Source organism: Myripristis murdjan, chromosome 19, assembly GCF_902150065.1.
Source record: "Myripristis murdjan chromosome 19, fMyrMur1.1, whole genome shotgun sequence".
Classification (NCBI taxonomy): Eukaryota; Metazoa; Chordata; class Actinopteri; order Holocentriformes; family Holocentridae; genus Myripristis; species Myripristis murdjan.
The window spans coordinates 7,439,462-7,467,382 of NC_043998.1; the positions used below are offsets into that span (position 1 = coordinate 7,439,462).

At 42.2% G+C, this 27,921-nt stretch overlaps 3 protein-coding genes across 4 annotated transcripts; 2 read left to right on the forward strand and 1 right to left on the reverse strand.

Moving 5' to 3' along the window:
• Positions 1 to 5,213: 5,213 nt before the first annotated feature.
• crygmxl2 (crystallin, gamma MX, like 2) lies at positions 5,214 to 6,945 on the forward strand. The gene is made up of 3 exons (XM_030078018.1): positions 5,214 to 5,239; positions 5,941 to 6,183; positions 6,670 to 6,945. Exons 1-3 carry the CDS (start codon positions 5,231 to 5,233, stop codon positions 6,943 to 6,945), a joined length of 528 nt encoding a protein of 175 aa, XP_029933878.1. The 5' UTR covers positions 5,214 to 5,230.
• A 602-nt stretch (positions 6,946 to 7,547) lies between these two features.
• LOC115378180 (gamma-crystallin S-1) lies at positions 7,548 to 9,378 on the forward strand. The gene is given in 3 exon segments (XM_074933743.1): positions 7,548 to 7,556; positions 8,464 to 8,778; positions 9,103 to 9,378. Coding segments are annotated over 3 exon segments (600 nt in total).
• A 1,712-nt stretch (positions 9,379 to 11,090) lies between these two features.
• aldh18a1 (aldehyde dehydrogenase 18 family, member A1) lies at positions 11,091 to 27,912 on the reverse strand. Of its 2 annotated transcripts, none has more exons than XM_030078564.1 (18): positions 27,584 to 27,912; positions 27,233 to 27,349; positions 25,876 to 26,027; positions 24,633 to 24,782; positions 23,562 to 23,666; positions 23,254 to 23,406; positions 22,086 to 22,176; positions 21,561 to 21,685; positions 21,189 to 21,333; positions 20,995 to 21,068; positions 20,444 to 20,543; positions 19,288 to 19,508; positions 18,774 to 18,911; positions 18,416 to 18,611; positions 17,703 to 17,824; positions 17,177 to 17,363; positions 14,103 to 14,198; positions 11,091 to 13,891 (listed from the first exon to the last, which is right to left on the reverse strand). In XM_030078564.1, exons 2-18 carry the CDS (start codon positions 27,321 to 27,323, stop codon positions 13,695 to 13,697), a joined length of 2,343 nt encoding a protein of 780 aa, XP_029934424.1. In that variant the 5' UTR covers positions 27,324 to 27,349; positions 27,584 to 27,912; the 3' UTR covers positions 11,091 to 13,694. The 2 variants fall into 2 exon arrangements, with proteins under 2 accessions (XP_029934424.1, XP_029934423.1); XM_030078563.1 differs by having other exon boundaries at positions 23,248 to 23,406.
• Positions 27,913 to 27,921: the final 9 nt, after the last annotated feature.

Here is a 27,921-nt window from a genome sequence, read left to right on the forward strand (position 1 = left end):
CCAGCAGCCAGGCTGTAAATGCTGTATAAAAAATGCAGGACAAATAAGACTGGTGGATTACTTCAACAATTTGACTTGGTCTTATGGGAAAGAGATCTAAGACCTCTATTATTTTTAACAGTGTGCTCATAAGCTCCCGCGTCGTGTCGGGACAATAAATGAATGCCATTATTATGCTCTCTGTTGTACATTATTAATGTGGTGCACAGGAAAGGACTTTGAAAAACTCCAAATCCAAAGTAACATTATCAAGGTGCTACCCACTACAAAGAGAGCACTCAGTTTTTGCTAAAACGCGGCTCTTTTCATTCACATGGTTAGGTAACGTCATATTTGTGTCCTCCATGTGTTTATCCCTTCAACTGGCTCCAGTTCCTTCAACACAACCTATCCACTGTAAATAATTCTGGATAGAAAATATTTTTATTTTATATCACATCGAGGAATGTTTTTCCTCAGAGAGAATGAATTATTCTACCTTTAGAATAACTTCATAAAACAAACTTTGTGTTTAATATCTGAAGGCTTCTATCTTATCACAGGATTAATAGAAAAAAAAAAAATCAAACAGCAACCCATTCTGAAATGAAAAATCAAAAATGATCAATTAATCATGTGACAGCATACAGCATAGATATTAAATCTTGACATATGTCCTAAAAATGTGGCCAAAGTCAAAGCATATTTAGGGCAGCTTAGGTCACTGCCTTTGAGCAACTGGATACTCCATGTGAGGATATTAATATAGTGCCATGTATTGCTTAATTTAGTATAAAAACAATGGGTGTCTTGTAAATCATATGCATGCAACTGTGCGTGTGTATATGTGAGAGCCAGAAGAGGTGGGATTTGAGAGGCACCTCAAAGCTATGATTATCCTGAGAGTCTCTGCCCAATAATGTTACCTGCTGGGACAGCAGCACAGCTCCTCTAAATAAATTGCAAGTGGCCTTGGGCAATAAGAAGAGCCGTCCTTTGATCTGCCTGACTGCCAACGAGGAAAATGTGCAGTCAGTCAATCAAGCTCTTAAGGCTTTGCAACAATGGAGCCGACCCCGGTTTATTATTTATTTTTTAAATTGATGTATGTCATTATCACAAGGTGTCTACTTGCAGGGGTGGGTGGGGTGCGGGGGGCGGCAAGGGGGGAGGGCAACATGATCAATAATTGATATGCGGTGCGAAAAAGCTGATTTGCTGCCTCTCCTCTGGTGCACTTGTCACTAGCTGTTGTCAGAACACATTTGCTTTGATGACAAATTTGAGCAAGTGAATAACGGCATCACATCTGATTACAAATTTAGCGAGTGGTGAAAGGCAGGGGCCTCTTCTTGCTGAGGCTCTGTTTGTTCAGCGTGCTCTGGAGGAACGACTACCAGGTTCTGAGGTGAGCTACAGTCTTGTAAGTAGAGAGATGAGAGAGGGTTGAACTTTTTTGTCATGTGTCAGTAAACAACGTGACTTGTTTGAAAGGCACCTGGATCACAGGGTGAAAAGTTGCTCTTTAAACCTTTAAAGCTTTGGGGCATGGGAGACACGGCATGTCAAAACAGAGTGTGGAGATGAGGAGTGAGAGCAACTGAAAGCCATTACTCCCCGAGGTATGTCTACTTGGAGAGGAAGGAGTTGGCCTGCTTTTCACAGAGTTTAGGTCATAGTGCATGGTGGAGCATCTCAAAATGTTTTAGCAAAGTAAAAGCACATCCTTTAATGATTCTAAAAATGCCAGATCACCTGAAAGATAGGGTTGCACCTTGAGGAAAATCCATCTTTATCCATAATTGGTTTGTCATTCCAATATTCTGGATAGCTCAATCTACATGTGTAATTCTCTGTTAAAGGCCCAATAGGTAGCACCAAGATTTAAATCTGTGATGTCATCAAGAAACCCATCTTAGTGTGGCTCCAGTGGCAATAATTGAAGGAAATGGACATGATGTCTGTTGCCGAACGGTTAACACTATGAAATAAAAACTCACCGGAGTGTAAAAACTTTTGCTTTCATTGTCAGTGGAGCAGCTCCTCTTGGCATCACCGATTAAAATCTTAACCATTTTCTAGTTTTTGGAAGAGAGATCTTCATATCCTGACACATTAATTGAATTCTATTTTGCGGCGGATTTTTTCCCTCATGACGGCACCTGCAGTTCATCTGAATCTAAAAATTTGAGCAAATCTTCATGGCACGTGATTCGGTGCTAGAAGTAGTTCTTAATTAGCCTAAATGTTTTTTTTTTTTTTTTTTTTAATTACATGTAGGGAGTCGAGATTTAGCACAAACTTTTAAACTAAATCCTGATGGAGAACAGTTCAGCGCAAAATCTCAGAAAGGGGAAACAAACAACATATCAACAACTCAACATAACTGACAGCTGCATCCATTTGCTCAGTCCAAGCCCCCTCCTCCTCCTTTCCCACTCTGTTCTTCCAACACCATTTCCTCTTTTAATTATCCCCCAGCAAAAAGATGGAGCACATCAGACACATCGCGGTAAATCCTGGCCCTGGCACAAGCTCATAGTGGCTCCTGCGTCTGGCAATCCCGATAGAGCCTGTGCGCTGGCAGGGACAAGAGAGAGAGGATGCCTGGAGATTTTCTGACAGAAAGAATGGAGAGGATGATCTCTCAGCAAAAGAGAGGTCCTCGCTCTGCTCCCGGCATGGGAGGCTTTTGGCGAGTGCTGTCCGATCATACCACATTTGCAACACCAGATTAGCCAGTTCTCAGGAGCAGAACTCACATAGACCCCTTGTTTACACCTCAGCACCACTGTGTTTTTGCAATGATTGTTCAGGAAAGGACCACATTGAGGCATTGCTCTCCTATCTCTCCCTACAATATTTTAGGGGTGCGACTTACTGTATATAACAGGCTCAAAGTGACCATGATTTGGATTACGGGGATGTGAAGCCTGATTTGAATAGGAAAACGTCTCTTCTGACCTGAAATTTGTTTTTCTGAGTGAACTGCACATTCGCATTCTAATTAGGTATCAACTACACGAATGGGTTTATCTTTTGGAAGCCTGATAGATGAAAAAGGTTGCGAGTTAACTAGTGCTGGGTTGCTGTCTGTCAAAGTTTCTCCTCTCTCCGTGGGGTGTACATCAATCGCAGAGGTCCCTAACTGACTGTCATTCTGCAGGCTAATAGTGTCGTCATCTCCCAAGCGATTACACAGATTGCACAATGAGATCCTCGGACACAATGGAGCTGCAAATGTAGCCCCCCACTCTGTTCCCTTCTCCTTTCCTTTTCTTCCATCATTCTGAGATGAAGAGTAGAATGCTCCGCAGCGGGTAGCTTTCTTCTCCTCCGGGGGGAACCGAGAAAGCAGGCAAGGGCCTCTGTGATGTTGCTTTCCCTTCAGGGTGGGGAGGAGATGTCTTGTAGCACTGCTAAAGATGATCATTTGAGAGCCTGTGAAACAAGGTTCCCCTCTGGAAACCACAGAGACATGGAGAGAGCCAAGGTCTCAACTAATGAGTTAAGGTTAGAAAATGTTCCTCAGTGATGAAAATGAGGACAATGACAATGATGGTAGTGGCAATCAATTTTCTTATCCATGTTTTATGTAATGTATCAGCGGTCAGAGGTGAGATTAAGTTATAGAACCGCAACACTGCAGCTTTTAGAGTCTTTCTCATCGTCACTTCAGCAAGGCAGATGATTGCTGCCATGTAAGCTTGAATCAAGGCCCTCCAGCTCAAAGATGGTTCTCCGCAACCCTGCTGCTTTTCTTATATCAGCAGTGAGCAAATGGATCATATATGCAGCAACTATGATGAAAGGAATAATGAATCTATGAATGAATATATGAAGAAAGTGTGAATATGTGTTTCTGATATGAAAAAAAAAAAAAAAAACTTTCTGTTGCAGAAAACACTTGCTCCAGAAATCCACAAAAACAAAACAATGTCCCATCTGATAATCTGCCACAATTACACTGCACAGCGTGATGAAAGGATATCAATGATCTACTTATGTCATAGAGAAAGAGTGCAGCTTCAAACATGAAACCTATTGAAGCCTATGAGAGTTTCAAGGCGATGAGTGATCAAAGAAGCAAAAGCTTATCAACGCAGTTCCTTAACACTGATACAGAGTCACATATGGCTGCAGATATACTACCACAGTAGCAGTTTTTTTTTTTTTTTTCTGCACAGGAACATAATGGCTATTGTGTTTGCTGAAAACATTTGCCTTTTCACACAGTTGAAGCTGCAAAAAGCACACACAAAGTGGAGAGCGGGGGCACGAGCTCTTTATCCCGATGAAAGGCTAAAGGATGAGACTGACCTTTCTGGCATCAGCTGGGCTTTGGGAACACAACACATGGGGGCAACTCTTTCTGGCCTTTTCCCCTTCAGCTCTGGGCTATGCTTACCAGCCAAAGACTCAAGTCCAAACAACTATCACTTCATACACAGACTCAAACACACATATGCCCCCAACTCCCCTTTCATATAACACACACACACATACACACAAACACAAAAAACACACACGCACAGACACTGAGCGGTGCCGTCTGTACATCTGCACACAGAACAGCCGCGTCTGGCATCATAGTACAACTGCAGGCTATGGAAGCAAAAAGAGACAACAGATCACTGTAGATTACATCAACAAAAGAGCTTGATTCAATCTCTGGTATCAGTTATCAGTATCACTTACCCCGACAGGACTTCATGCAACAATGATACTGTGACCTGTGTGAGTCAGGGAGTTCACCAGTCCAAACTTGATTAAACTGAGACTGAATGCGATATCGCTATTTGTTTAAAACTGTCAAACCAATCGAGGCGCCATTTAATGCAAACCATCACCTGGTTAAGTACTAGTTTAGCCAGAGCGCCCCCAAAAATGACCTAACCCATGGTAAACACTACAAGCTTTGTTGCAGGGGGGCCACATACCTACAGGGCCATTGTCTGATAATTCAAAAGGCTGCATCAACAGGTCATGGCTGAACAAGGGTCTGCGTAGTCCATAGAATAGAATGGACACTTGTATGCCATCGGCTTAGAGAGGGGGGGTCAATTCTATAGGTAAACTCTAGCAGTTAGGAGATAAGTTGCCCATGACAAAGGGAACAGCACTGGCGTCTGAAAAGGTAAAGAGTAGTAGTCCCTGACGTGTCAGAGGCCTCGTTGTCAGTGGGAGAGTATAAAAGGCCATGTATGTGCGGCCAGGGCTACGGTGCGCAAACATCCATAGCACTCCAACCATGGGAAAGGTATGAGCTCGCATGCATTACGGCTACAGCGTTGACGATGAGGAAAACTGTGTGATTTGGGAATATGTGTTGAGCATTTTGACAGGTGAAGCAAAAGCAGCAGAGCAGATAAGAGGTTGCAGAGCGACTCGGCGGAGTTACATGATTAGATGCCAGAAATTAGACTGGATTGCGAGCTGTTGAAAGGGTTTTATTTATGAGGCCAAAAACACCCACCTATAGGAATTCAGAGGGAAAATTGTGTCTGGGGTTTGACAACGAAATGGTATCCAAATATAATACAGATTCATTATATTTGTATATGTATGACAACAATTATCTTGCTCCTCCATATGAGAAGTTGTCATCCTGCCAGATTGTTCAGATTGGCCAAGCTTACAGTGTGTTCTGCTTCAAATAAAAGTCAGCTGAAACATAATAGATACTCCTTCGGTTTCCTTTATTTTCATCTGTCAAGCATTGAAGATTACATAGGAGTGCAGAACAGAGCGAGTAAACTTGTTAACACGAAGGACTCATGAAAAAGCAGTTCTACTTGTTCAAGGGAGAACAGTGTCCCCTGCAGTCCATTCATGGGTATTGCAGCGAGTCAGCCTACTGTATGTACTTAAGACTAACTTGAGTGATACGTGCCGCTCTCTCTCTCTCTCTCTCTCTCTCTCTCTCCCTCTCTCTCTCTCTCGCTCTACTCTCCATCCAAGATTATCTTCTACGAAGGCCGCAACTTCCAGGGCCGCCACTGGGAGTGCAACAGTGACTGCATGGACACCTTCAGGCACTTCAACTGCTGCAACTCCATCCGTGTCACCGGCGGTCACTGGGTGACCTATGAGAAGCCTTACTATATGGGCTACCAGTACATCCTGGGTCAGGGCGAGTACCCCGACTACCACTGCTGGATGGGCTTCAACAACTGCATCCGTTCCTGCCAGATGTTCCCCCCTGTAAGTCAATCAAACAGACAGATAGGATTGGTAATCCCCCACCTCCACCCCCTCGCCTTGTACATCAAATGCTGCTTTAGAAATGGATGCCAATCACTGGCCTTTTGATGTCATTTATAGATACCCAGGCAGGTCAAAGCATGAAAGTCTCTGTTGCAAGGTCCACAAGGAGACCCAGTCATCCTTTAAAAGGAATATGATACACTCCCCACAAGACTTGGTGTCTTCATTCTTATTCTGTTAGTCACATTGAGTGTTTCTGGCAGTTTGGAAGAACAAAAAGCTAATTATGTCAATTAAGAGCTGTTGCTTATTCCAAACTGTACCTGCTAACTTAAAGACACCAAAGCACTTATCCAAATGAAAAGCAGCAGTGATCACCTCTTCACTCAAAACAGAAAGCACTACTACAGTAACTCTCTGGGGTTGAAACACCAATCAAAACAGCATAATAATCATTTTGCAATCTCCCTCTCACACACACAGTACAGAGGATCCTACAGGATGAGGATCTACAACAGGCCTGACATGATGGGACACATGATGGAGTTCATGGACGACTGCCCCAACGTGTTTGATCGCTTCCGTTACCGTGACATTTTCTCCTGCAACATTATGGAGGGCTACTGGATCTTCTACGAGCACCCTAACTACAGGGGACGCCAGTACTTCCTGCGCCCTGGCGAATACAGGGCCTGTGGCGACTGGGGCTGCCACAACCCCATGGTTGGCTCTTTCAGGAGGATGAGGATGGGCCTGTAATCTTTATCCCCCTGCTGCCCAAATTAACATTAAAGACTTGTTTCCCAATAACTATGTTGACTGTGATCTTTTCAAGCTGTATTTTTTTTTTTTTTTTTTAAATCTATGCAACATGCAAACATTTAAAATTAGGTTACAATAATACTGTGGTGGTCAGACAGCACTTGGTCATCTGCTTCCTGCACGGTGCCCATAATGAACCCATAAAAAGCTTATTATTGATCTGTGTCAGGTTGAGAATGACAGCCAGTTACCTATCAAAATGAGTCCAGTCTATTTCCTTTGCTTCCCCGTCTGTCCTCACAGAGTCTGCATATACGTTTCTGGCATTCATGCCAACAAAGGCAGATGTTGCAACTCTTATTGTAGCTCTTTGAGAAAGTGCAGTTGTACAGTATTTTCCATAGACAGGCAGAGCTTTGACAGAGACAAAGCAGCTGCTGCTGGTCACCAGTCCTATAGTGTTATGCAGTCTATAGAGAGTATTGTGCTGACACGACAAAGCTTTGTGTCATGTTTGCAAAGCCCTGATCCCTGCAGGGTCTATAAAGAGGCCTGGTGCAGCCCACTGTCTGGTCCGGTCTGAACTTAACACAGTTACAATGGTCAAGGTAAGCATGCAATTTAAAATCCATATAGTAACAGAGGGTAAGCATAGGGTCTGTGTTTGTAAATTATAAGCTTCAGAAGTCTCAAATAATTGTAAAATATTTAAGGATGTTTTAGCAAAATTGATATGTTAATCAATGTTTATACTTGATAATCACATATAATCCAACTAATTAATTTAGAAGTACTATTCTCACTTCATTTTAAGAGAAGGGCAGTAAATGTGCAGGAAATTACTTTTTACAATGATAGCTGAATTGAGAGATGCTGTTGAGATGCACTCAAATTGAAATCCTATTTGTGATATATGCCGTTAACCTTCTCTTCTCAACATCACTGAGAAATGTCAGCAGATCAGTAGTTTCAAGTGTTTTTATTTTTCTCATTTTTGCTACACCCATACAATTATATGATGAAACTGTAGACATTGCAATGAATGTGGCAAGAAAACGATGTAGCAAACAAGATTACAAAATATGTAAAATTAAATTCAAAGAAACTGAGTTTACTGAGAGTAAAAATAGGCCTGTCAGTGTCTTCATTTGAGAACGGTGAAAACTGCAGTCATTCAGTTCAACTAGAAACCCCAGTTTTTGTGTTTTTTTTTTTGTATGTTATTTCTTGTCATTATGCTTCACGGCATAAAAATGTACATAATATGAAAAATATCACACTCCCTAACCCTACAACCTATTTTTTTTTCTGTTTTAAATGTACTATACAACTATATTAACGAATGTATAATTTGCAAACTTGGCTTAGACCTCTAAACATATAGCTGTGCAAATCATGCAAATGTAACAAAGGACTGAAATTAATTCAACAGATTAAATGCTACAGTTATTTTCTTCTATAAATGACATGAGATTGCAGTGTGAGCAGCTGTGGCGCAGTTAAGTCATCACACAGTTAAGGTGTGTGTTAGTCTACTTGGTGGTTAGCCCAGTGGCAATAACACATCTGCCTGTCTTTTCTACATAGATTACCTTCTTCGAAGACAGGAACTTCCAGGGCCGTCACTATGAGTGCAGTGCAGACTGTCCTGAGATGCAAAGCCACCTCAGCCGCTGTAACTCAATAAGGGTGGAGAGCGGCTGCTGGGTGGCCTACGAGAAGTCCAATTATGCCGGCTACCAGTACATGCTGCACAAGGGCGAGTACCCCGACTACCAGCGCTGGGCTGGCTTCAATGACTGTATCCGCTCTTGTCGCATGGTGCCTCCTGTGAGTGTTAACCATTGTTCTGCCATGTTTTCAGCAATATTCCCCCTGGATTTGTTTTTGTACTAGCGGCAGCTTAGGGCACATGTAGCTCTTGGGGTTAGACTCACTTTTCTCACAATTCAAGTGTCTATCATCAGTTCCAGTACCTGCTACCCTTATTAGACTGGAGTGTTAAATCATGACAGCAAAGAAAAGCAGGTTTTTAGCTATCTTTTACCAGATTACCATTACTCTATTTGGACGTGATGGTAGGAAGTTGAACAACTGTTTATGTCACATGGCACTGACATCTAATGTTCTTCACCTTCATTCTTTCTCTCCCAGTATCATGGGAACTACAGGATGAAGATCTTTGAGCGCTCTGACTTTGGAGGCCAGAATATGGAGCTAATGGAGGACTGCCCAGATCTGAATGAGCGTTTCCACACCCGTGACATCTCCTCTGTCAATGTCATGGAGGGCTACTGGATCCTCCACGAACACCCCAACTACAGGGGACGCCAGTACTTCCTGCGTCCTGGCGAGTACAGGAGGCACAGCGAGTGGGGAAGTGCCAGCCCTACTTTCGGCTCTCTGAGACGTGTCACTGAGGTCAACTGAGGCCAATCTCCGTTTCTACCATCATAGAGCCCCACTGTTCAAGCGTTCTACCCTTTAGCTCTCCAAATGCCAGCGCTGTTTCAGTGTGGTCTCTGCACTGTGGTGTCCAAGCCTAAATCACACATTTTAATGATGGGGGTTTTGGTGCGTCTGATGTTGGGTACTGGTTTTGTTGGGTTGCTTTGCATTGCTGGGCAAAGTTCTTCCCCCACTCAGTGCTTAAGCGATGCTCACAGTAAATAGTGATCTCTTTTGCTTTGGTCGTCTCACAGCTGAATGGTGTGCTCTGCCTGTCCCCAACCTCCTGTCCTACTGGAATCACAATAAATGAAAACTCAATGAAAGTAACTCAAAGGAGCCATTGTCATTTTTCTATTGACTACTGAGGCTGTCACTATAAAAAGGTCAGGGGGACATGGATTGTCAAATGTGAATGATTTTGTTCTTTAGAGTGGCGATTGAACTTTAGTTTCATGGGGCCAAAAGAGTTAGATGTAGAGGCAAAACCACCAAGGTCCTAGCAAGACCAAAAGTTTCCACAGTCTGCCGTGACATCGCCATCCCCCATACACAAAGAAACATTATCAAGGAAACAGAAGCTTATTCTTTGAAGTTAGTTATTAAAGAACAAAAAAAGGGTATCTGAGGATGGGCATGTAGGAGTCTTTATGAGATCACATGGTACAGAGTAAGCGCTTTGGGTTCATGAAAGACGCCCATATTAGATCCACATCACAGGGCCAGTGCCAACTCAAAGAGTTGGAGTCAAAGTGGCCTGGTACTAGCCCCGAGCATCAAGCTCTCTCAGAACAAAAAACAAAACCCAGTCCACATCCCTGCTCATGCATTTTTCATCAGCCCAAGATACTGAACCCTTTCAGAAATAAATATCAATTATTGAAATTGTTAATTAGACGCTGCGTAATTGGCGAAGATACACATGAATAAATAACTTTGACCATTAATTATTGATTCAAAAAAATTTGAAGCCCGGCAGGGAGTGCGTTTGAGAGTCTCTTAAGATCAAGCACAACAAGAAATATGAGTTTTGGCCTTGAGTAATGTCCAATTAAAGGACTGTCGGCTTTGCTGTACAAGTCCAGTGATTTGCCCTCAGTCCTCTTATATCCGTGGACAACAATACCCAGCAGACGGCAGAGCATCAACAGGGTGCAACATGGGATCTGATCTGCTGGGGGCAATGCCAGATAAGAGATGAGAGGAACTTCACAGGCTGCCTGGCCTCTGTCATAAATGGAAGTTAATCTAGGGTTGTGAGGGGGCAGCCATTTCAAATACCAGCCAAACACAGCAAGTATGTATTTCAGAGGTACACAAGAGTACAGAAAACAGCATTTAAGGTCCTTGGCCATACTGCGTGACCTCACAAACTGAATTTACATAAAAAGAACAGGAGAAGAAACCTAGACCTGAAAGCTCTGCCAAGAACTTTGGCTGAACTTTCAATATTTACAAGCTGCAAAGTGTAATTCTATTACAAAATAATTAGCCTTGAAATCTGCCAACAGTTCAGTTTGTTTCTGTTTCTTTTAGGAGACACTGAATTGGGATAGAAACAAGGCCAGAACCGAGAAGTTCAAAGACAAAAGGGCAATAAGTCGTCTGATGACAGGTCACTGTCTGGTATGGGCTCATCCACGACATATTTACTTGTGTCTGGGAAATAAAAGTACAAAATGAGACACTGAAAAGAAAACTTAGCTGTGTTATGTGGTACATTGGATTATCTGATATACTGGGGTGCAATTCTCAATGGCTCAATGCAAAAACCAGTTAAGACCCACTGGATCCTCAAGTAAAACAGAGGAAATTCAGTGTGGATTTTGGCTATGGAAGCCTACCATTAAACAGAAAAACAGTCCACAGTATCCCAATACTTCTTACAGACAACATACAATAGGTGTTACAACTTTGAAGCATACCTACGTAGTAACAGAGTGACAGAAACGTAGCTCTACCAAGCCATTTCCAAGTCCATGTAACAACGTACTGTATATCAGAGTAGCATTCTATAGTACAGAATGTAAGTACACTGAGCATCAAACAGGCAAGTACTCAGTGTCCCTGGATTGCTCCTTCTCTACCTCAAGTCATTTAGATGATATTTTCAATCGCTTCACACATGAAAAGGACAAAAGAGTGAGATCCTAGTTTTGTTTCCCTCTTCATCTCTGAACCCTTTGGACTTGGTGATGGGAAGCTGATTGAAGGGTAAGTAGTGCGTTTTGGCGAATGAATTCTTTAGATGATAGAAGATAGAAAGAAAAAGAAAGAAAAAGAGAGAAACCCAGAACATAAGCCTGTGATTCCATTATTAGTCTCAGTTCTCCTTCTCCCTCTTTTCATTTCTGATGGCTGGATAATTAAACCTCTATAGTATTGTCTTCCATCTTCCTTGCCCCACTTCCAGCAATGCGAATTCCCCTATGGGCAACTTTAAAAAGGCCCTTTTTTAGACATCTGTTTTTCACATCAGTACGACTTCTTTTCCCATTAATTTGTGTTCTTTGTGGAAGTAGAAAGACTCGTGCCAGGACAGAAACGAACATACGTGTAAAAATCCTCAACATTTCAGCTGCAAAAATCAAAGGAAGAAAGAGAAATATCCAAATATTCTTTTTCAATTTTTTTTTTATTCTACAGTACAGCTATTAAATAACCTGAACCAATCCATAAGCGTGCATTGCAAGACATCAGATAGAAGCTCACAGGCTGGAATGTTACAGCACTTAATTTAAAGGCAGTCATGTTCTCCCCTCAAGCTTGAAGGAGGCAGCTTGTCAATTACTGTTCCTGCTCTGACAGAGGCTTTGGGCACCAGAAAGAACAAGCAGGAAAGAAGCAAAGCAGGAAAAATGAGCACAACTTGTAAAAAAAAAAAAAAAAAAAGTAAATAAAATGGATGCGTACATGTTAAGTTTGAGTAGATTTTGACTGTTATATGTTACTTTATAACAATTCTGGTCCAAATTCTGCATCATATGACTTCTGCATCAATAATCCTGCTATTAGATGACCATACAGACAATAAAAAAAAATCAGTAACACACAAGGTTTTGCTTAAATGTAAACAATTCAACTGATAAAATTTGCTCTTATTTTGCCATAATGGTTGGAGTAGGCCTAGGTCCAAACTTATCCCGACTCCTGACTGTCTTATCTGATTACCATGCCTGCTCCTTCAGAAATATACATCATGCCACTCAAATTATATCAAGAGGAACAAAAGAAAATCAGCCTGAATGCACTTGTGCATTTACAAAGAGTACGACAATGATACATGTTATTTATAAACAACTTTTTATGGTACTAAAACACTTAACTTAACTAAACACTTAACTAAATTTTTGTGAATGATGGATCACTGATGTAAGCTAAAAATTAAAACGACCCTTCAATGATATAACACATAAGATGAGAACACAAACTTAACGGATCCTTGAGGGGAAACTCAGTCACTGCAGCAGAAAAAAAAGAGGATACTGATAGCAACAAAATTAATAGGAAATACTGAAGATTGTAAGACACAATATCTTAACAGAGTTTCTGTTAGCTCGAAAGAATTGTCTCTGTGTTGGTCACGGCCAACAGATATATGAAGGTAGGTATCTGCTACTGTACTGGATTTGGCTTACAACACAGCCAAAGTAACCAGCGCTTGGCACTGATGAGAAAGGATCTTTTCCCTGTCATTCTTTTTTTAAGCGCATTTCATTATGGAGCACCATGACTTTATTTCAGTGAATCAATGTCATTCCCTTTCATAATGAAAATGATATGCTCAAAAAAAACTTTCTCCACAGGATGATATGTCATTGCACTGTTTAAAAAAGCATTTCAATTTATTTTAGTACAACTGATATAGCTTAAATACTTAAATACTGCTTGCTCACTGTCGTCCCAACCAATCGGCTACATTTAGATAATGTGACTAGCTTTAGTGGACCAACTACCATTTAATCCTTGTTGAAAGATCACCACATACAGTAATGCCTCATGAATACAGCGAGAGCATATTAAGCCAGTAACCAACTGAAATCAGTTCATATGTCATCAGCTGAGGTAGAATTTAAAACACTGTAAACCTTCAGGCCCTGAAGAGGAGAATATTTTAAAAAGTTGTGCTGAGGGAGTGGATCTTTGGTGTGCTTCACAAGATTTTAACAGTGACATCAGCCCTTTCCAGAAACACAAGACCCAGTGGAGCTGTTGGCGGGGGATGCAAGCGATCTCGTCCAAAGTTAGGGGCATTTCATCTTGAGCGTGCAAGACGTGTGTGTGGTTGTGTGTGTCATCTAGTTGCTGTCCCTCTGCCCAGCTAGGGGCTGTGTGACAGGCAGGTTCTCATGGAGGTATTTCATGGTACCATGCTCAGAGAAGTCGGCTGCCGTGTGCCCGTCACCTCTCAAGACCCACTTGGTAGTGAGCAGCCCCTCCAGGCCCACAGGCCCCCGGGCGTGGATACGGGCCGTACTGATGCCAACCTCCGCACCTGGACAGAGAGACGCAGACAAAGAGACAGGGACACATTGAGAGAGCAAAAATAAAACATTATTTCAAGTGTGTGGAGTCCTGAAAGAATGTGAGTGCACAACGAGTGCGGATAAGATCATACAGGCTACTACTGGGACAAAGAGAGGAAGATCACAGAGGCAAAAAGGGAAAGGAAGACATGGTAACAAGACCAAAGCATGTGCACCTACCCAGTCCAAAGCGGTAGCCATCAGCAAAACGAGAGCTGGCGTTCCAGAAAACACAGGCGCTGTCCAGCTGCTGCAGGAATTGCTCCGCTGTGTCCTCTGAGGGAGAGAGAGAGAGAGAGAGAGAGAGAGAGAGAGAAAGAGAGAGAAATGGTTTACTGTTACTGTGAGCTCAAAACTTCACCACCTATCAGGAATTAAGACTCACACCTTCATGCAGCAGACTTGCGACTATGCATACCTGTACCATATCTTTTGAACTGCTTTAATGGATTGAATGGATTCATCTTAGATTGTTCATTAAACCTGTCACAATCATCACACTTGATCTCTGTCAACTACATTGTGGTACAAACCCAACAGTATCATAAACGGAAAACATCATAATACATTTTTTAAAAATCATAATAAATCTTCCCCAAAACAATTTGCACATCACTTCTATGATCATGGACAGACTGGCGTTGCACTAGTCTAAATCCTGGAGCGGCTGCATTAGAAATGAGGAAACTGAGACAGTATTCTGAGACCTGAGTGTTTTTCTGGTTTATAATGATATACAGATCATTTTGCTGTAAATGATAAATTTACCCTGCATTCCCTACCCATTCCCTACCTTAAATTCAGTTTCCAACACACTGTCCAGGAAGCAATGCCAGTTTATTATTCAGCCTTGATGACATAACAGATTACAGCCTTAGTTATAAGAAAAGTGATCTTTAACCCTTTGGCACAGAGCGGTCATTACAGTGGACAGCTGTTTAAAAGTCATTTCTCCTAAATGCAATAGTTTCTATGGTGGAATTGCATATCAGCTGTTAGAATGCTCTCTGCTGCTCCCCCCCATTGAGGTTTATGCAGGGACTGTCAATTCTTATTGCTGAAAACATATTAATAATAGTATGATGACAGAGTAAAAACACATAAGAAAACCATCTTGACTCAGGCTTTCATAATTCATGCATCAAAGAGTTAAACTGTACTTTTTTTTTAAATACTCGTAACTCTCACTAATCCAATATGAGACTGTATGACTGACACAAAGCACCTTAGGGAGCACGTTTATTCGAATTTTAAGTTCCTTTTGTGGTCACAAGATGGCAGCAACACGCCCTCCAAAAAAGAACAATCCTTGAGATCTCGAGTTGTCCTGCTTATTTCATTATTAAATGCTCAATAGTATTTGTTTTCTGACTGCCAAACAAAAATGTTTCAAAATATTCTGCATATTTGTGTCTTCTGCCAATATAAGCAAGACATTTACATTTTTATATCTTATGCTATGTATGTATTATGGTATCTAAGTGTCGCTTTAAGGAAAAGTGTGGTGTTCAACGTAGAGCCAAACAGGGCTAAAATAAACAATGTTTGCAATTCTGTGTTTTATAAATTTTAACACCCTTGCCTTGTTGTGTTGTATCTGCACTGTGGAAAAGAGGTCACTGAATGCAAAAACAAAATATCAGCAGAGAATATACCCCAAAATACAATAATAACATGGAATGCCATGATTTTCTTCATCCAAAATATACCCAAAAAATCATGATATTCAGAAGTTACATGACCCGTATAAACCCTGTGTTAAAGAATTTCTGTGTGCTAGTCTTCAGTTGTCCAGCCAATTGTAAATCGATTCCCTCAACGCCAACAGCATCGCCTTGGACCTCTCAGCCAGGGAGCATATACTGCACACTGTTCAAAATGCTTTCTGTCAAAATGAGTTAGAAAGTTGCTGGTACACTTGAAAGTTAGAAATTATGCTTTTAAACACGACCCACACTAATGACAGGAAGACCGTGTTTTAGCATCTGCTCTACATTTTAAATGGGCTCTGTCCCCTTTGTTAGAGTCACACTGGGAGGTTGTGCACTCATTCTGACAGCGCAGTGTCACTACTCATTACTTGCTGTGGCAGGAAGTGCGAGGGAAAGGTAAAAGAGTGGGAGAGAGAGAGAGAGGGAGAGAGAGAGAGAGAGAGAGAGAGAAAAAATAAACTTGAATAAGTTCAGAGACACCAAAATGGAGAAAAAGACAAGTGACCAAGACTGCTACCTAGGTGCAGTCTAGACCAGCTTCTAGCTTTGTGAACTAAGATATTGCAAATACATAAACAAATAAAAAGTAGGGATGCACAATAATATTGCCATGTCATTAGTATTGGCTGATCGTGGCTTTAAAATGAAATATAAGTATCAACCTAAAGTGAAGATTTCTGAACCAGGTCAAATTTGCCCCGGTTGTGGCTACTGCCGGGATTTTCTCAGCAAGAGCATCAGCCAAGTCTGTTTACATGTAGTAGGATGAAACTTACAGTTTTGTTTGAAAGAAAATGTCTTCAAAATAAATATGATGTGTTTTACATAACCTAAATTGAACTAGTTTCTTATTTTGCCCAGTGAATGTGCACATTTTGAAAAGCCTTACATTTCATGTCTGCAGCTGCCAGTGGGCAATTTCAATAAGAGAAGGTATAATAAAATGTTTATTCCACTGCAGGAGAAACTTAATCTTCTCTGCAATTAGATAGAAAAAAATGTGCATATATCAATATTGGCAATCAGCCAAAAGAGCTGGAAAATATCAGCCTAACGGTTTGGGGCAAAAAATTCAATATTGTGTATAACTAATAAATAAATAAATAAATTCTTACATCTCTTACTGACACATTTTATTTGACTCTGCATCTCGCAGAAGCACTGAATTTCTCTGCCCATGCATTTTTGATATTTGCTATGCCCTCACTCTGTCAAATGTAAAATTTCCTGACCTTTCCATGACTAAAATGTTGACTTTCCATGGCCTTTATCAAAGTAACAGGAGTTTTTTTTTCCTTTTGCCAAAATTTTAAACACACTTCTGATTCATGGCTCTTATTCTTTTATTTTGTCAACACTTTTCAAAATTCCATGACCTTCCGGAAATTCTATGATCTGTGCGCACCATGAGGATTCCCAGGGTCAGGCTATATTTAGAATTTATTGATTACAGGGGGAAACGGTGAAATCACACAGAAAGGTTTTTGCAGGGCCACAATGATAAATTTATCTTTACCACTACCAACACAATGGGCTACGTACCGTTTTCTGTGACGATGACGTCGGTGTGGGAGCTTCCGTACTTGTGAATGTGGTCCACGGCCTCCTGCATGCTGTCCACCACCTCCATGCAGCACTCCAGGTCGCTGTACTCCGTCCTCAGCGACTGGGCCTCCGATGGGCTGAATGTCAGGTAGGAGGCGAACCGAGGACCTGCGTGGATTTTCACCTGGTGACACCAAAACATGAAATGGAGAAATAAGATGTCTTCTCTTCCAAACCGCACCCTGAGTCTACTATCCTGTGTCAGACAGGGCTGGGCAATGTGGACAAAATTATATATCTCATTATGTTTGACCTAATACCTCAACACTGATATGCAAACTCTTTCTGAGCAGTCTATTATTCGGAGTATCTGAGGTAAAGAGGCAGCAATTTAAATTTTTAATGTTCTATGCAATTATGTAAAAGGAAAAGGTTCAGCGCACTGTCTGTATGAGTGTGTGTGTGTGTGTGTGTGTGTGTGTGTGTGTGTGTGTGTGTGTGTGTGTGTGTTGAGGTGTCTTACACGTTCAGTGCGCAGCATATCAATGATCTGGTCGAAGAGCGGGGTCCTGAGGATGTCCCGGTGAATCAGCAGTGTTTCCATGGCGTTACAGGCGGCTGGGTAGTCACATTTTGAGTCTCTGACTGGAGGGAGAGCATGTCAGTCAGTTACTGTGTGGTTTACTGTTGGTGGTGATACAACATCTGTGTTGAATACAGCCCAAAAAACAAAACACACAAAAAAAACATATTTGGAAAGGCACAGGTAAGTACAAGGATTTGCTTGGATTTAGGGAATAAGAACTTTCCCGAAAGGTAAGTGAAGCAGGTTAACTAAAGGCAGTGAGCTTTGTTTTTTACAGCAGGAATGTTGCCTGATGCAGAAGAACTTCACTCATTTTGGCAATAAAAATAGATGGATAAGTAAAATAGAATAAAGTGTTTAAATATGTAATGACTTTTTAGGACAAATATTTATAAAATAAAAAATACCATTAGCTCATTGGTTTTTAGGACAGAAAAGTGCTGCTGATATGAGAGATAGTGGTGCCTCCAGTACCAAGATGAACCTGGGTGAGCCACAGTTTCCCAGCATGTGTCGATAAATGTATGTTGTTAATTTAGTGCCCCAGCAGCACTGCATGCATAAATAAGGTTGCAGCAGCTTTTATCATTAAATCAATAAGAAGATTTGCATTTGTTCCAGCATTTAAGGACAGCCACTGCTTCACTAACCAATTTTGATGACTTTGTCAACACTGGCGTCCGTATCGACGTAGACGTGGCAGATCCCCTCGCTGTGACCCAGCACCGGGATGCCCTTGGCAGCCCGTTGGATGTTCCGCACCAGCTGAGAAGAGCCCCGCGGGATTATCAGGTCGATCATCTTGTCCAGTCGGCAGAGGTCCTCCACCTCCTCTCGTGTGCTCACCTGGTGACACAAAAGCACATGCCCTCACTGAGACATGGTAATCTGATCCTGCAGGTGCACAATGCAATGGAGAGCATGGTATGGCATGTTTTAAGGTTTTTTAAGATCTGAAAATTACCCCAAGTTCATCTTTTTCTAGGGTGTGTGAGACTTGAGTCTTACCAGCTGTACAGCCTCTCTGACTCCATGCATGGAAAGTGCTTCCTGGGTCAGCTGGTGGAGGACACGGTTGGTATTGGTCGCCTCCTTTCCTCCCTTTAGCAAGAGAGCATTGCCACTGGCTATGGCCAGTGCTGACACCTGGGTAAACACACAGAAGACTTTTGATAAGAATTAGCATTCCCGCCTGTCTGCACTTCTGTCTTATGCCTAAAAGCACATTTCTATCGCTCACTAGCTTGCATGCGGAGGAAATATGAAGGGATTTGATTGATGCACATCATTCCTCTGGCAATTCTAACAGTATTTGTCATTTTGTGCAAAATTATCCTCAATCTGAAAAGCATGCTTGAGCATGCTTACAGTTTAAATTTGCTTTTATGATGACTTTTGAGAGAAAATGTTCTAATCTTCCAGATCTTCCTTGACTTACATCCTAAGTCTGCCATGACAATTTGATAATTAACTTATGAATTTCCTGGGTTTGCCAGGATGTATGGAATCTCAGCCATGGTACCTGTGGCAGGCAGTCCGGTCGGGCCTCGAAGATGACCAGCAGAACCCCGATGGGCACAGTGATCTGCTCCAGCTCCAGATTGTGAGCCACCCTGGTCCTGCGCAGCACCCGGCCCACGCTGTCCTGGGCGGCGACGGCTATCTGACGCAGGCCGATGGCCAGGCTGTTGAGTTTGGCTGCTGACAGGCTGAGACGCTTCAGCATGGCTGCTGGCAGCTGGCCTGGGCAAAGAGGAAGAGCTGGGTTATGTAGATGACAAACATGTGAATTTCTTTGCAATGTGCTGACAGAACAGACGAGCTTAGCAGAAGTAGATGTGTATCAGACATTTCTTTTTCTTGTTCATAAGGAACAAGATACAGAGGGGATAGGTTTGTCACCTCAGAGTGATAGGTGGTGATAACTAGTCTATGATGTGTTCTAGAGAAATACAATTACAATTCAGCTCTGGACAATACATTGGAACTGATGAACAAGACTATTTCTGAACATAATAAAATTAAATTAATTTTAACTTAAAATTAATATTATAATAATATAAATTATTTTATTTATGCATGATAACCACAGAAAGGTTTTTGTTTATTAAGATTAATGAAAGGAGTTTTATTTATCTGTAGGAGATTTTGAAATACTGAAGTGGTTATGTCTGAAGGAAATATCTGCATTTGCACAACACTTAGATAGAGCATGTCTATCAGAAAATATAGGCTGTGTAGAAACTTATCTTGTTTGAACATGTTTGTGTTTAGCTACATTTGATCTGGAAGCCTGTCAGCTATGTCAGTTGTTTATGTTGTGTTTACAAAAATCAGGCTTGTAATCCCATGTGGGAGGGCCATAATGATGGAATGACATGAAAATCAAAAATTAATTCATTATTTAATTGTTTCAGATATACAATATTATCATATGTCTCTTCAGCCTGCTCGTATTCTTTATAAACATCCAACACTGGTTATTCTTGGATTTCCTGTCAGTGCGTCAAATATGAAATCCATCAATATTGATGAGTTTACAAATCTTGGAGCAGAAAACCTGCAGCGATGTGCTTTCAAACTTCAAATTGAGCTACAAACATGGCCTAAGGGCCGAGTCTACACGTCTACGCTGTCTCTGGACGTCTGACAAGCAGCGTCCATGTAGTGCTGTTTACCAGCGCTGACAGCCAGGTCCATGTCCATCTTGTTGGCAGCCAGGATCTCGTCCTTCCTTTCAGTCAGCAGCTCTGCTAGGTGGCAGATGATCTCACTCCTCTGATAACACACAAAACCAAACCACAGGCAGTGTGAGCACAGTGTGATCACATCCAACCACCGGAGGTCAGTGTTTCTCCACCTTTGATGAAAGCATGCTTTGGAATATGATGTATTTGTGTACAACCTTTTTAATTATGTTTTACAACCTACTACTTTGGATTTTAATTATGAATAAAAATAAACAAAGAATCACACAACTGTTCTGGAAAAGATGAGAGAATTAAATACAGAAGGGAACATTTTTGATTCATTCAGGGACATTCTCACCACCAGAGAGGCAGAAAAAGCCCAGTATACAGCCATCTCTAATTAGAATTGATAAGTTCAGTGTGCCCACAGAAACTGAAATCCTTATGAATACTAATAGTATTGACTGCTCGTTAACTTTACACACACTGTCTCAGAGTCGGTTTTTGCTCTCATTTATACTAATGTTCTGATGTGACACCTGATCTGGGTGCAGCGATGCCAGATTTCTTCCTGAGTCACGCGCCATCTCTGTCTGCTGCTCCACAGTGGGACCTGGTGGAAGACGGACCTCAGTCAGCACAGAGCAACCGGCGCCACAATCTTTGGTATAAATACAATAATACTGATGTGAAAATCTGAGAGAAAAATATCATTCACCCCAGATGAACTCACCCGCGGGTTTGACCTCAGAGAAGAAGGTGCCCACCTTCTTGCCCTCCACGATGTCAGTGATGACGTGGCCTGTCACCTTGGGGTCAGTGCCATTGGCGATGACCACTGAGGTGCCACCCTGCAGCGCCCAGAGGGCAGCCTTCACCTGCAGGTACACACGCACAAAGAGTTTAATTTGCCTCTAATTTCAGCTGTTTCAAATATTCATAATCCACAGCCCCATGTGAAACAAGTTTCTGCTCTGAATGAATAAAACCTTGGTTCCAACAAAACATGCACTACAGTTTCTCAAATAAAAGCCTGACATTTTGGCCATGGGAAATTAGTCTGATCAAAGTCTTGCTTGTTAATGAGCGTGGACCTTTAATGTACCTTGGCCTCCATGCCTCCGAGCCCGACTCTGGACTTTGTACCGTAGGTGATGGACTGCTGGTCTCCAGGATAGAAGATGTCAATGAGCTTGGCGTCATCTGTTCCAGGGGGGCTGTTGTACAAACCTAGGAGATGGAATAAAATATACCCAAAACAACAACAGCATATGGGTCATTTCACATTCATTTGAAAGTGCAAATAAAAATGCAATTTACTAGCTAATGATAAGTCATTCTATGTTTTTTCTTAAGATGATGCGAGTTCCTCTACCAAATTCTGAAGAAAATTCGCTAAATAAATGTCTTCAAATGATAGTGAATAAACACCAGCCCTACACAAACACATACAGCTCTTGTCATCCCCATGAGCATCAGTCTCAAACCAGAGGGCACCAGGTCTATATTTGTCTCTCTCATATGACTCTGCGTTGACCCTTGGTGTTTTTGTTTCTCAGTGCAGAGTGCAGGCAGATGGTGTTGTTACCTAATAGCTGACCCAGACTTGCTGTTGTGGTAATGCACATACCTTCCACGTCAGATAAAGCAATGAGCAGGTCAGCCTTCATCTCCACGGCCAGCCGCGCCGCCAGGCTGTCGTTGTCCTTAATGCTGATCACCTACAGCAGCAGAAAACCGCTGATGTAAGCCTCTCACACAGGAAATCATTCATCCGACTCAGACTTTTCTACAGTGCTGAAGGTAAGTGGATAAATATAAAGAAACAGCTTTGGCTCTTCATCAGAGCAAACTTGGACAGTCAAAGAAAAGTGAAAGCTGCTTAAATCTGACTCTGCAGAAGTGTTCACTGTTAATGACCCACAAGTCCAGGTTAAGAACACATTTTTTTTGACTGAATGAGAGACTTAAAATGGAGAGAAATGCACCAATGAAGCCTGTCTTTAATGCCAGGGGAAATATTTTGGGGGATTTTAAACTGAATCCCACTGGCAAAGAACCGTGCCTGCTATTGCAAGTGTAGACATTGGCCAAAACCGAGCTGTGCACCTTATTTTGTTAAATTATTCACTGGGTTGTTGTTTTGTACCCATTTCCCAAACAGGCAATATGCGGTCTAACTTGTAATTTATCTAAGTAATGGGGATGATTATATGGGAAAAGCTTGTGTGAAGCACCTTGTACAGCCCTACTGCAATGTATCCACCCAGGCAGTTTCTCTGTGATTTGGTGAGGTTTCCAAAACAATGACACAGATACCTGCCACTGTGGTTTGAGTGGAAACCTGTCCAAATAGCACAAAAACTATGAGGACAGACAGACTGCACGACAGGTTAAGTGGGGAAATATCAATAATATTTTTGTATTTTGTTCCTTTAATGACTTCACAAATGAATGATCTAGCAATAGTATCTACAAGACAGAATATTTGTTAGTGAATTCTGCAGGATAAGAGACGAAGGCGGCGTCTTCCTCCTATGGTTAGTCCCGCTCCCCTTCTGCATGCAGCGCCATCCATCCCCTCCCTGCATGCACATGCCTGAACGGTTGAGGGCAGAGCTGGTGAGGTCTGGCAGCATGGTTGTATGTGTTTGTGCTTGTGTGTGTGTGTAGGTAGAGGATGTCATCAATAATGCCTGGCTAACACGGCATCGCTAGATCCCATACACACTCTGCCATCCCCCTCAGCACCTCACCACCACCAGTGTCGGCCCCATGCTGTCTGTACCCACATTTACCCCCTGCAGATCGCTGTTGGGCTCCGGTGGGGGCACCACAGCGTCATTGGTGTTAATGATGGGCACGATGTTCATGCGCAGCAGTTCCTGCAGTGTACTGTTCAGGTTTTGCCTCTTTTGGTCGTCATGGAAATCCAGATTTGTCACCAGGACCTGAGGGCACAGGGAGGAAGGGAAGCAGGGATTTTTTAGAAAAGTACAGCAAAGAGTGGTTCCTCTTATCCCAGAGCTGAATGAAATAAAGATTAGAGCCTCTGGGGCATTTCAAGGAAAATCAGCAAAGGTGAGAAAAATCATGCTAAATGTACCTGTGCAGTGCAGGTGCTGTATTGGGTGAACATGGCCTCATAAAGAGCCATCAGGCCACTCTGTCCGGCTGCAGCACAAGCCCGGGCCTCGAGGACCGGCAGAGACTGCAACAGAGACATAGAGATCAGCTGGTAAAACCAAAGAACCTTTCGAATGTTGTTTTTCTTACATGGTTAAGGTCACCCATATGCATTGCCTCATTGTAATGACGTCCAGTGGATAAAATGATGGTGAACTCAAACTGTTCACACTACATGGGTCTAGTGATCTGTTGTGTTTGCCTGGGAAACAAACACTGTGTTTGCTTGGCTTGTATTAGATTCACAGCATGCAAGCACAATTATCTGTCTTTGCAAAGTATGTGATCTGAATAATAAAAAAAACGATATGATGAACCCATACATATAAACTCAGCATTCACTCTTTCTTCCCAGTGTCATCTATTGTGAAGTAATGGCTGGACCGAAACATGTTAAAACAAACAAACAAAAAAAAGTCATGTTATTGAATTCTTAAGAAACCTGATTTCTAAAACTGACTGACTTACTTACATGTAAAGTAAATTGCACTAAACAATATCATCTAAGCATTGAGACTGCAACTAAATAATATTTTCATTATCAATCAACATCCCTCTTAATGGCCTAAATGATATAGTGGGGATGCATCAGGAGGAGTCTCCTTTCCCCTCTAGAACCGATTACCTTCCTTTTTTGCCTAAACTAAAATCTTATATTTGGTATGGTTAGAAGTGGAAATTTCTAAACATAAAAATGAAATACAAAACTGTCTGCTAAACAGCAATGCTCCATCCAGAGAACTCAACAACCTGTCATATTTTACCTCCTTCACAATTTTGGCGTCCATGGGCACAAAGTAATCACAGACTTCCTGGACTGGCAAACATGAGCCGTGTGCAGTTTACTGTCATGTGGCTGCATGATCTTTGAATAACGAAATTCAAAGAATTTGAATTCTCACCGTCTTATAGACCCACCAGTGTCCAAATGTGTTTAGTTCAGCTTAAAAATAACACATGCATCCATGAAGATCCATCCGTCTCTACGCACCATGTCTTTGAGCTGGTTGTGTCCGGAGTGCAGGGCCTGTCGGACACTCTGGGACAGCAGGATCTCGTGTCTCAGTCTTTGCTTGCCAAAGGCCACGGCTCCACTGGTGACAATCATCATTTCCTTGCCTTGGTTTTGCAGCATGGCCACCTGAACAACAAACAACCAGTCAGGAGACACACCTGGGTCCACTGAGGGGGGCCTATGTCTCTGTTAAAAGTGAGCAAGTTTCTGAGCATGGTGAGCATGACACTGAAGATGCTGGATAGCCAAGCCAGGGCTGCTGTGTGTTAATGTTATTAATCCTCTCTGTCTACTAGTGTTCATATAAATATTCATGATTGTAAGCTTCAGTTCAACTTCACAGAAGAACTGCAGTTCTTGTTTGAAGTCAGTCATCAAGCCAAACATCTATCAAGTGGATGGGAATCATAAATACTCACTGAAGAGTTTACATAGCATGGACACTGATACAAATGTTCTTGAGGCTTATAATTCCTCTTGACTCGGTTCTTCATCTGGCCTTTTTGATCCTTGTTGGCTATTTGGAAGAAATAGCCAACGCAAATTCAAAATGTCCAAATATCCCTTTCATGTTTTGATTTTCCATTTGTCTGTTTTTATTGTTCATATCCAGCCTTAAGCAGACTCTTACGACAGACGATTAATCGTGCCGACATCTGGCATTTTGAGATGATTGGCTGATATCTGCGCTTATAATAAACAAAAAATGAAACATCTGCAGGCAGCCTGTCAGTGTGGCTGCTGTGGAACAATGTTAACACTCACCCTTATGTGCTGATAAATGCTGTTGTTGTTACATGCAGTGAAACTGTATTTATTTTGTCGTTTGTTTGTTCCATTTCACTTTTTTTTTCTAATTAACTTTTTTAATTACCTGTGGACAGTTATTTAGTTTGTTTTATTTAAAATAAGTGCACTGCAGACAGAGTGCACATCTACTTAGGTAAGCAGAGACAATGCAGACAATAACATTAGTGTTAAATAAATATCAATTTAAGTTCAGCAATTTTGTGTCATAAAGTCATTAAAATGATGTTGCCATCTGCCACCCTGTTCTCTAAATATCAGCATCGGCCATTGCAAAACTCCTATGAGTCAACCACTAGCCTTTAGGCTGCTCATCTGTGAGTTGCATGGGAGCATACAGTTATATGTTAAACCCTCAAATTACTTTTTTTCACTATATATAAGCAGTTTGTATTGGTAATTCACTGTTCACCTGCTCCACAATGGAGGCCAGCCTCCCCAGTGCCAGGCCGCATTCGTCTCCACGGGTGACCACCGCACTGCCCAGCTTCACCACGATCCGCTTGGCATGACGCAGTTCACCACGGTGGGCACAGGAGCTGCCGTGCGCCCTCCCGAAGGGAACTGTGGGGCAGAGGTTACACGCTGATGTCACTATACTGCTTGAGGACGGCAAGCTTTTTTGTCACCACTTTCAGTGTTATGCAGTCAGTCAAGGATATGTTTGTGCACTTGTGTAATTGTGCCCTTACCCAAAAAAGGATACAGATACCTAATAAGAAATATATTATTCAGAGGAAAGTCAAAGCAGTCACCATTTTGCTGTCATGATTGTGTTACTTTAACAATTTATAGTCTCATAGCCCCCAATATGGGTATTTTAAGTAGAGGTTTACTACTTGTGTATATTCAAGGGTTCCTTAAGATGTTTCTGTAAAATATTACCATAGCTAAAAAATCATGGTAGTTTTTTCCAGTATTTACTAACAGTGCTTAAATGTTTTTATGAGGCCAAGAAGATCAATTTATAATTGCAAGAGATACTGACAACATACTATCACAGACTGCTGGTCCACATGAAACGATCAATCACTCATACAAGAGCGAGACCTGGGTTGAACTGTGTACACACAAGGTGTACACAAGACATTACAAACGGACAGCTGCACAAACGTGTGTTTTGCTGGCTTTTTGTTTTCACTGATTACACGATCGAGGGCAATACAGTGGAGAGCCCTCCCCTAACTCTCTGTGTAACCTCAGAAACAGAAAATGACAGGCTGAAAACTGCCACATCAGCATGGCAAGAAGAAAAGCCGCTGCTGACAACACACATCTCTGTGGAGCAATGAAGCGCATGAGAGAGAGAGAGAGAGAGAGAGAGAGAGAGAGAGAGAGAGAGAGAGAGAGAGAGAGTCAAAAGCTGATTTTAGGTCAGAAAACTCCCCACAGGCACAACATCCCAGGCCATGTTAGCACAGCGTGTCCCAGCAGCAGATTATGAGGTAAATACCTGGAAATCACCACCTCAGCCTGCTAGACAATATTGATTAAGTCAACGTGTTAAAGGCTGCAGATTAAGTCTGGGTCATGAACTTTTGTTTTTTTTTTTTCATCCATCTCCATTCCAAGTCTGAGCCTTTACATTACCGGCATACAACTGGTGTCACAGGTTTTGCTCCCTCTGAGGCAACTCGGGCCAAAAACGTGGCTCTCCACACTTACAGTTAACATGCAAACATTCATACACCACTGCTGACTGTGTGCTGTGTGCGACAACCAGGTTAAAAGTGTGGCGTGTGACAACCCAGCATAGCAGCATCACTTGCCTTGCGTCAGCGGTCTGCTGAGCGGCTGCCATACTTGACTTTGTGGACCAAGTGGGAGCCTGGAGCACAGGGAGAGCCTCTGCAACAGCATGGTCAGCTCTGTCCAACTTCTAACACCTGACAGAGAGAGAGAGCCAGAGGGAAACACACAGTAAACACAGAATAAAACACAACAAAACAAACAGAAAAAGACTTCACCAGCATGGTAGACACCACTGTGATTTTCTTTAGTGTCACAGAGGAAAGGTTAGCATGAGAAGTGACCTTTTGTTGATTTTTAGCTATTTTTAGCTATTTATCCTGGTGGTTGACTGTATGGTAAATTGACTTAGGGCGTTTAAATATTCTTACTTAAACTTCTGAGGTCCTGTGCAGCGTCTTCTATTGAGTCTCCTCGTCCATCTCTCCTGACAGGCTCCACTCACTATATTTTATTGCCACAAGTTTGGCCAGAGGTGGGCTCGGCCTCCGCTCGGCTCCTCCCCTGCGGAGGAGCCGCTGCTGATGAAACTGGCGGCGCGGCTTGCAGCAAGTCTCAGCCTCCGCTTGGTGTAAAGAGTTTAGCGACTAGTTTGTGCAGGTCAACAGGCTCAAGTACGGGAGACTCGCTCACCACCGTCGATATTAAATCAGAAATGTACTTTTCTGTAGGGAATACATCGTGTTCTTGGCGGTGAAGTGGCAGGAAG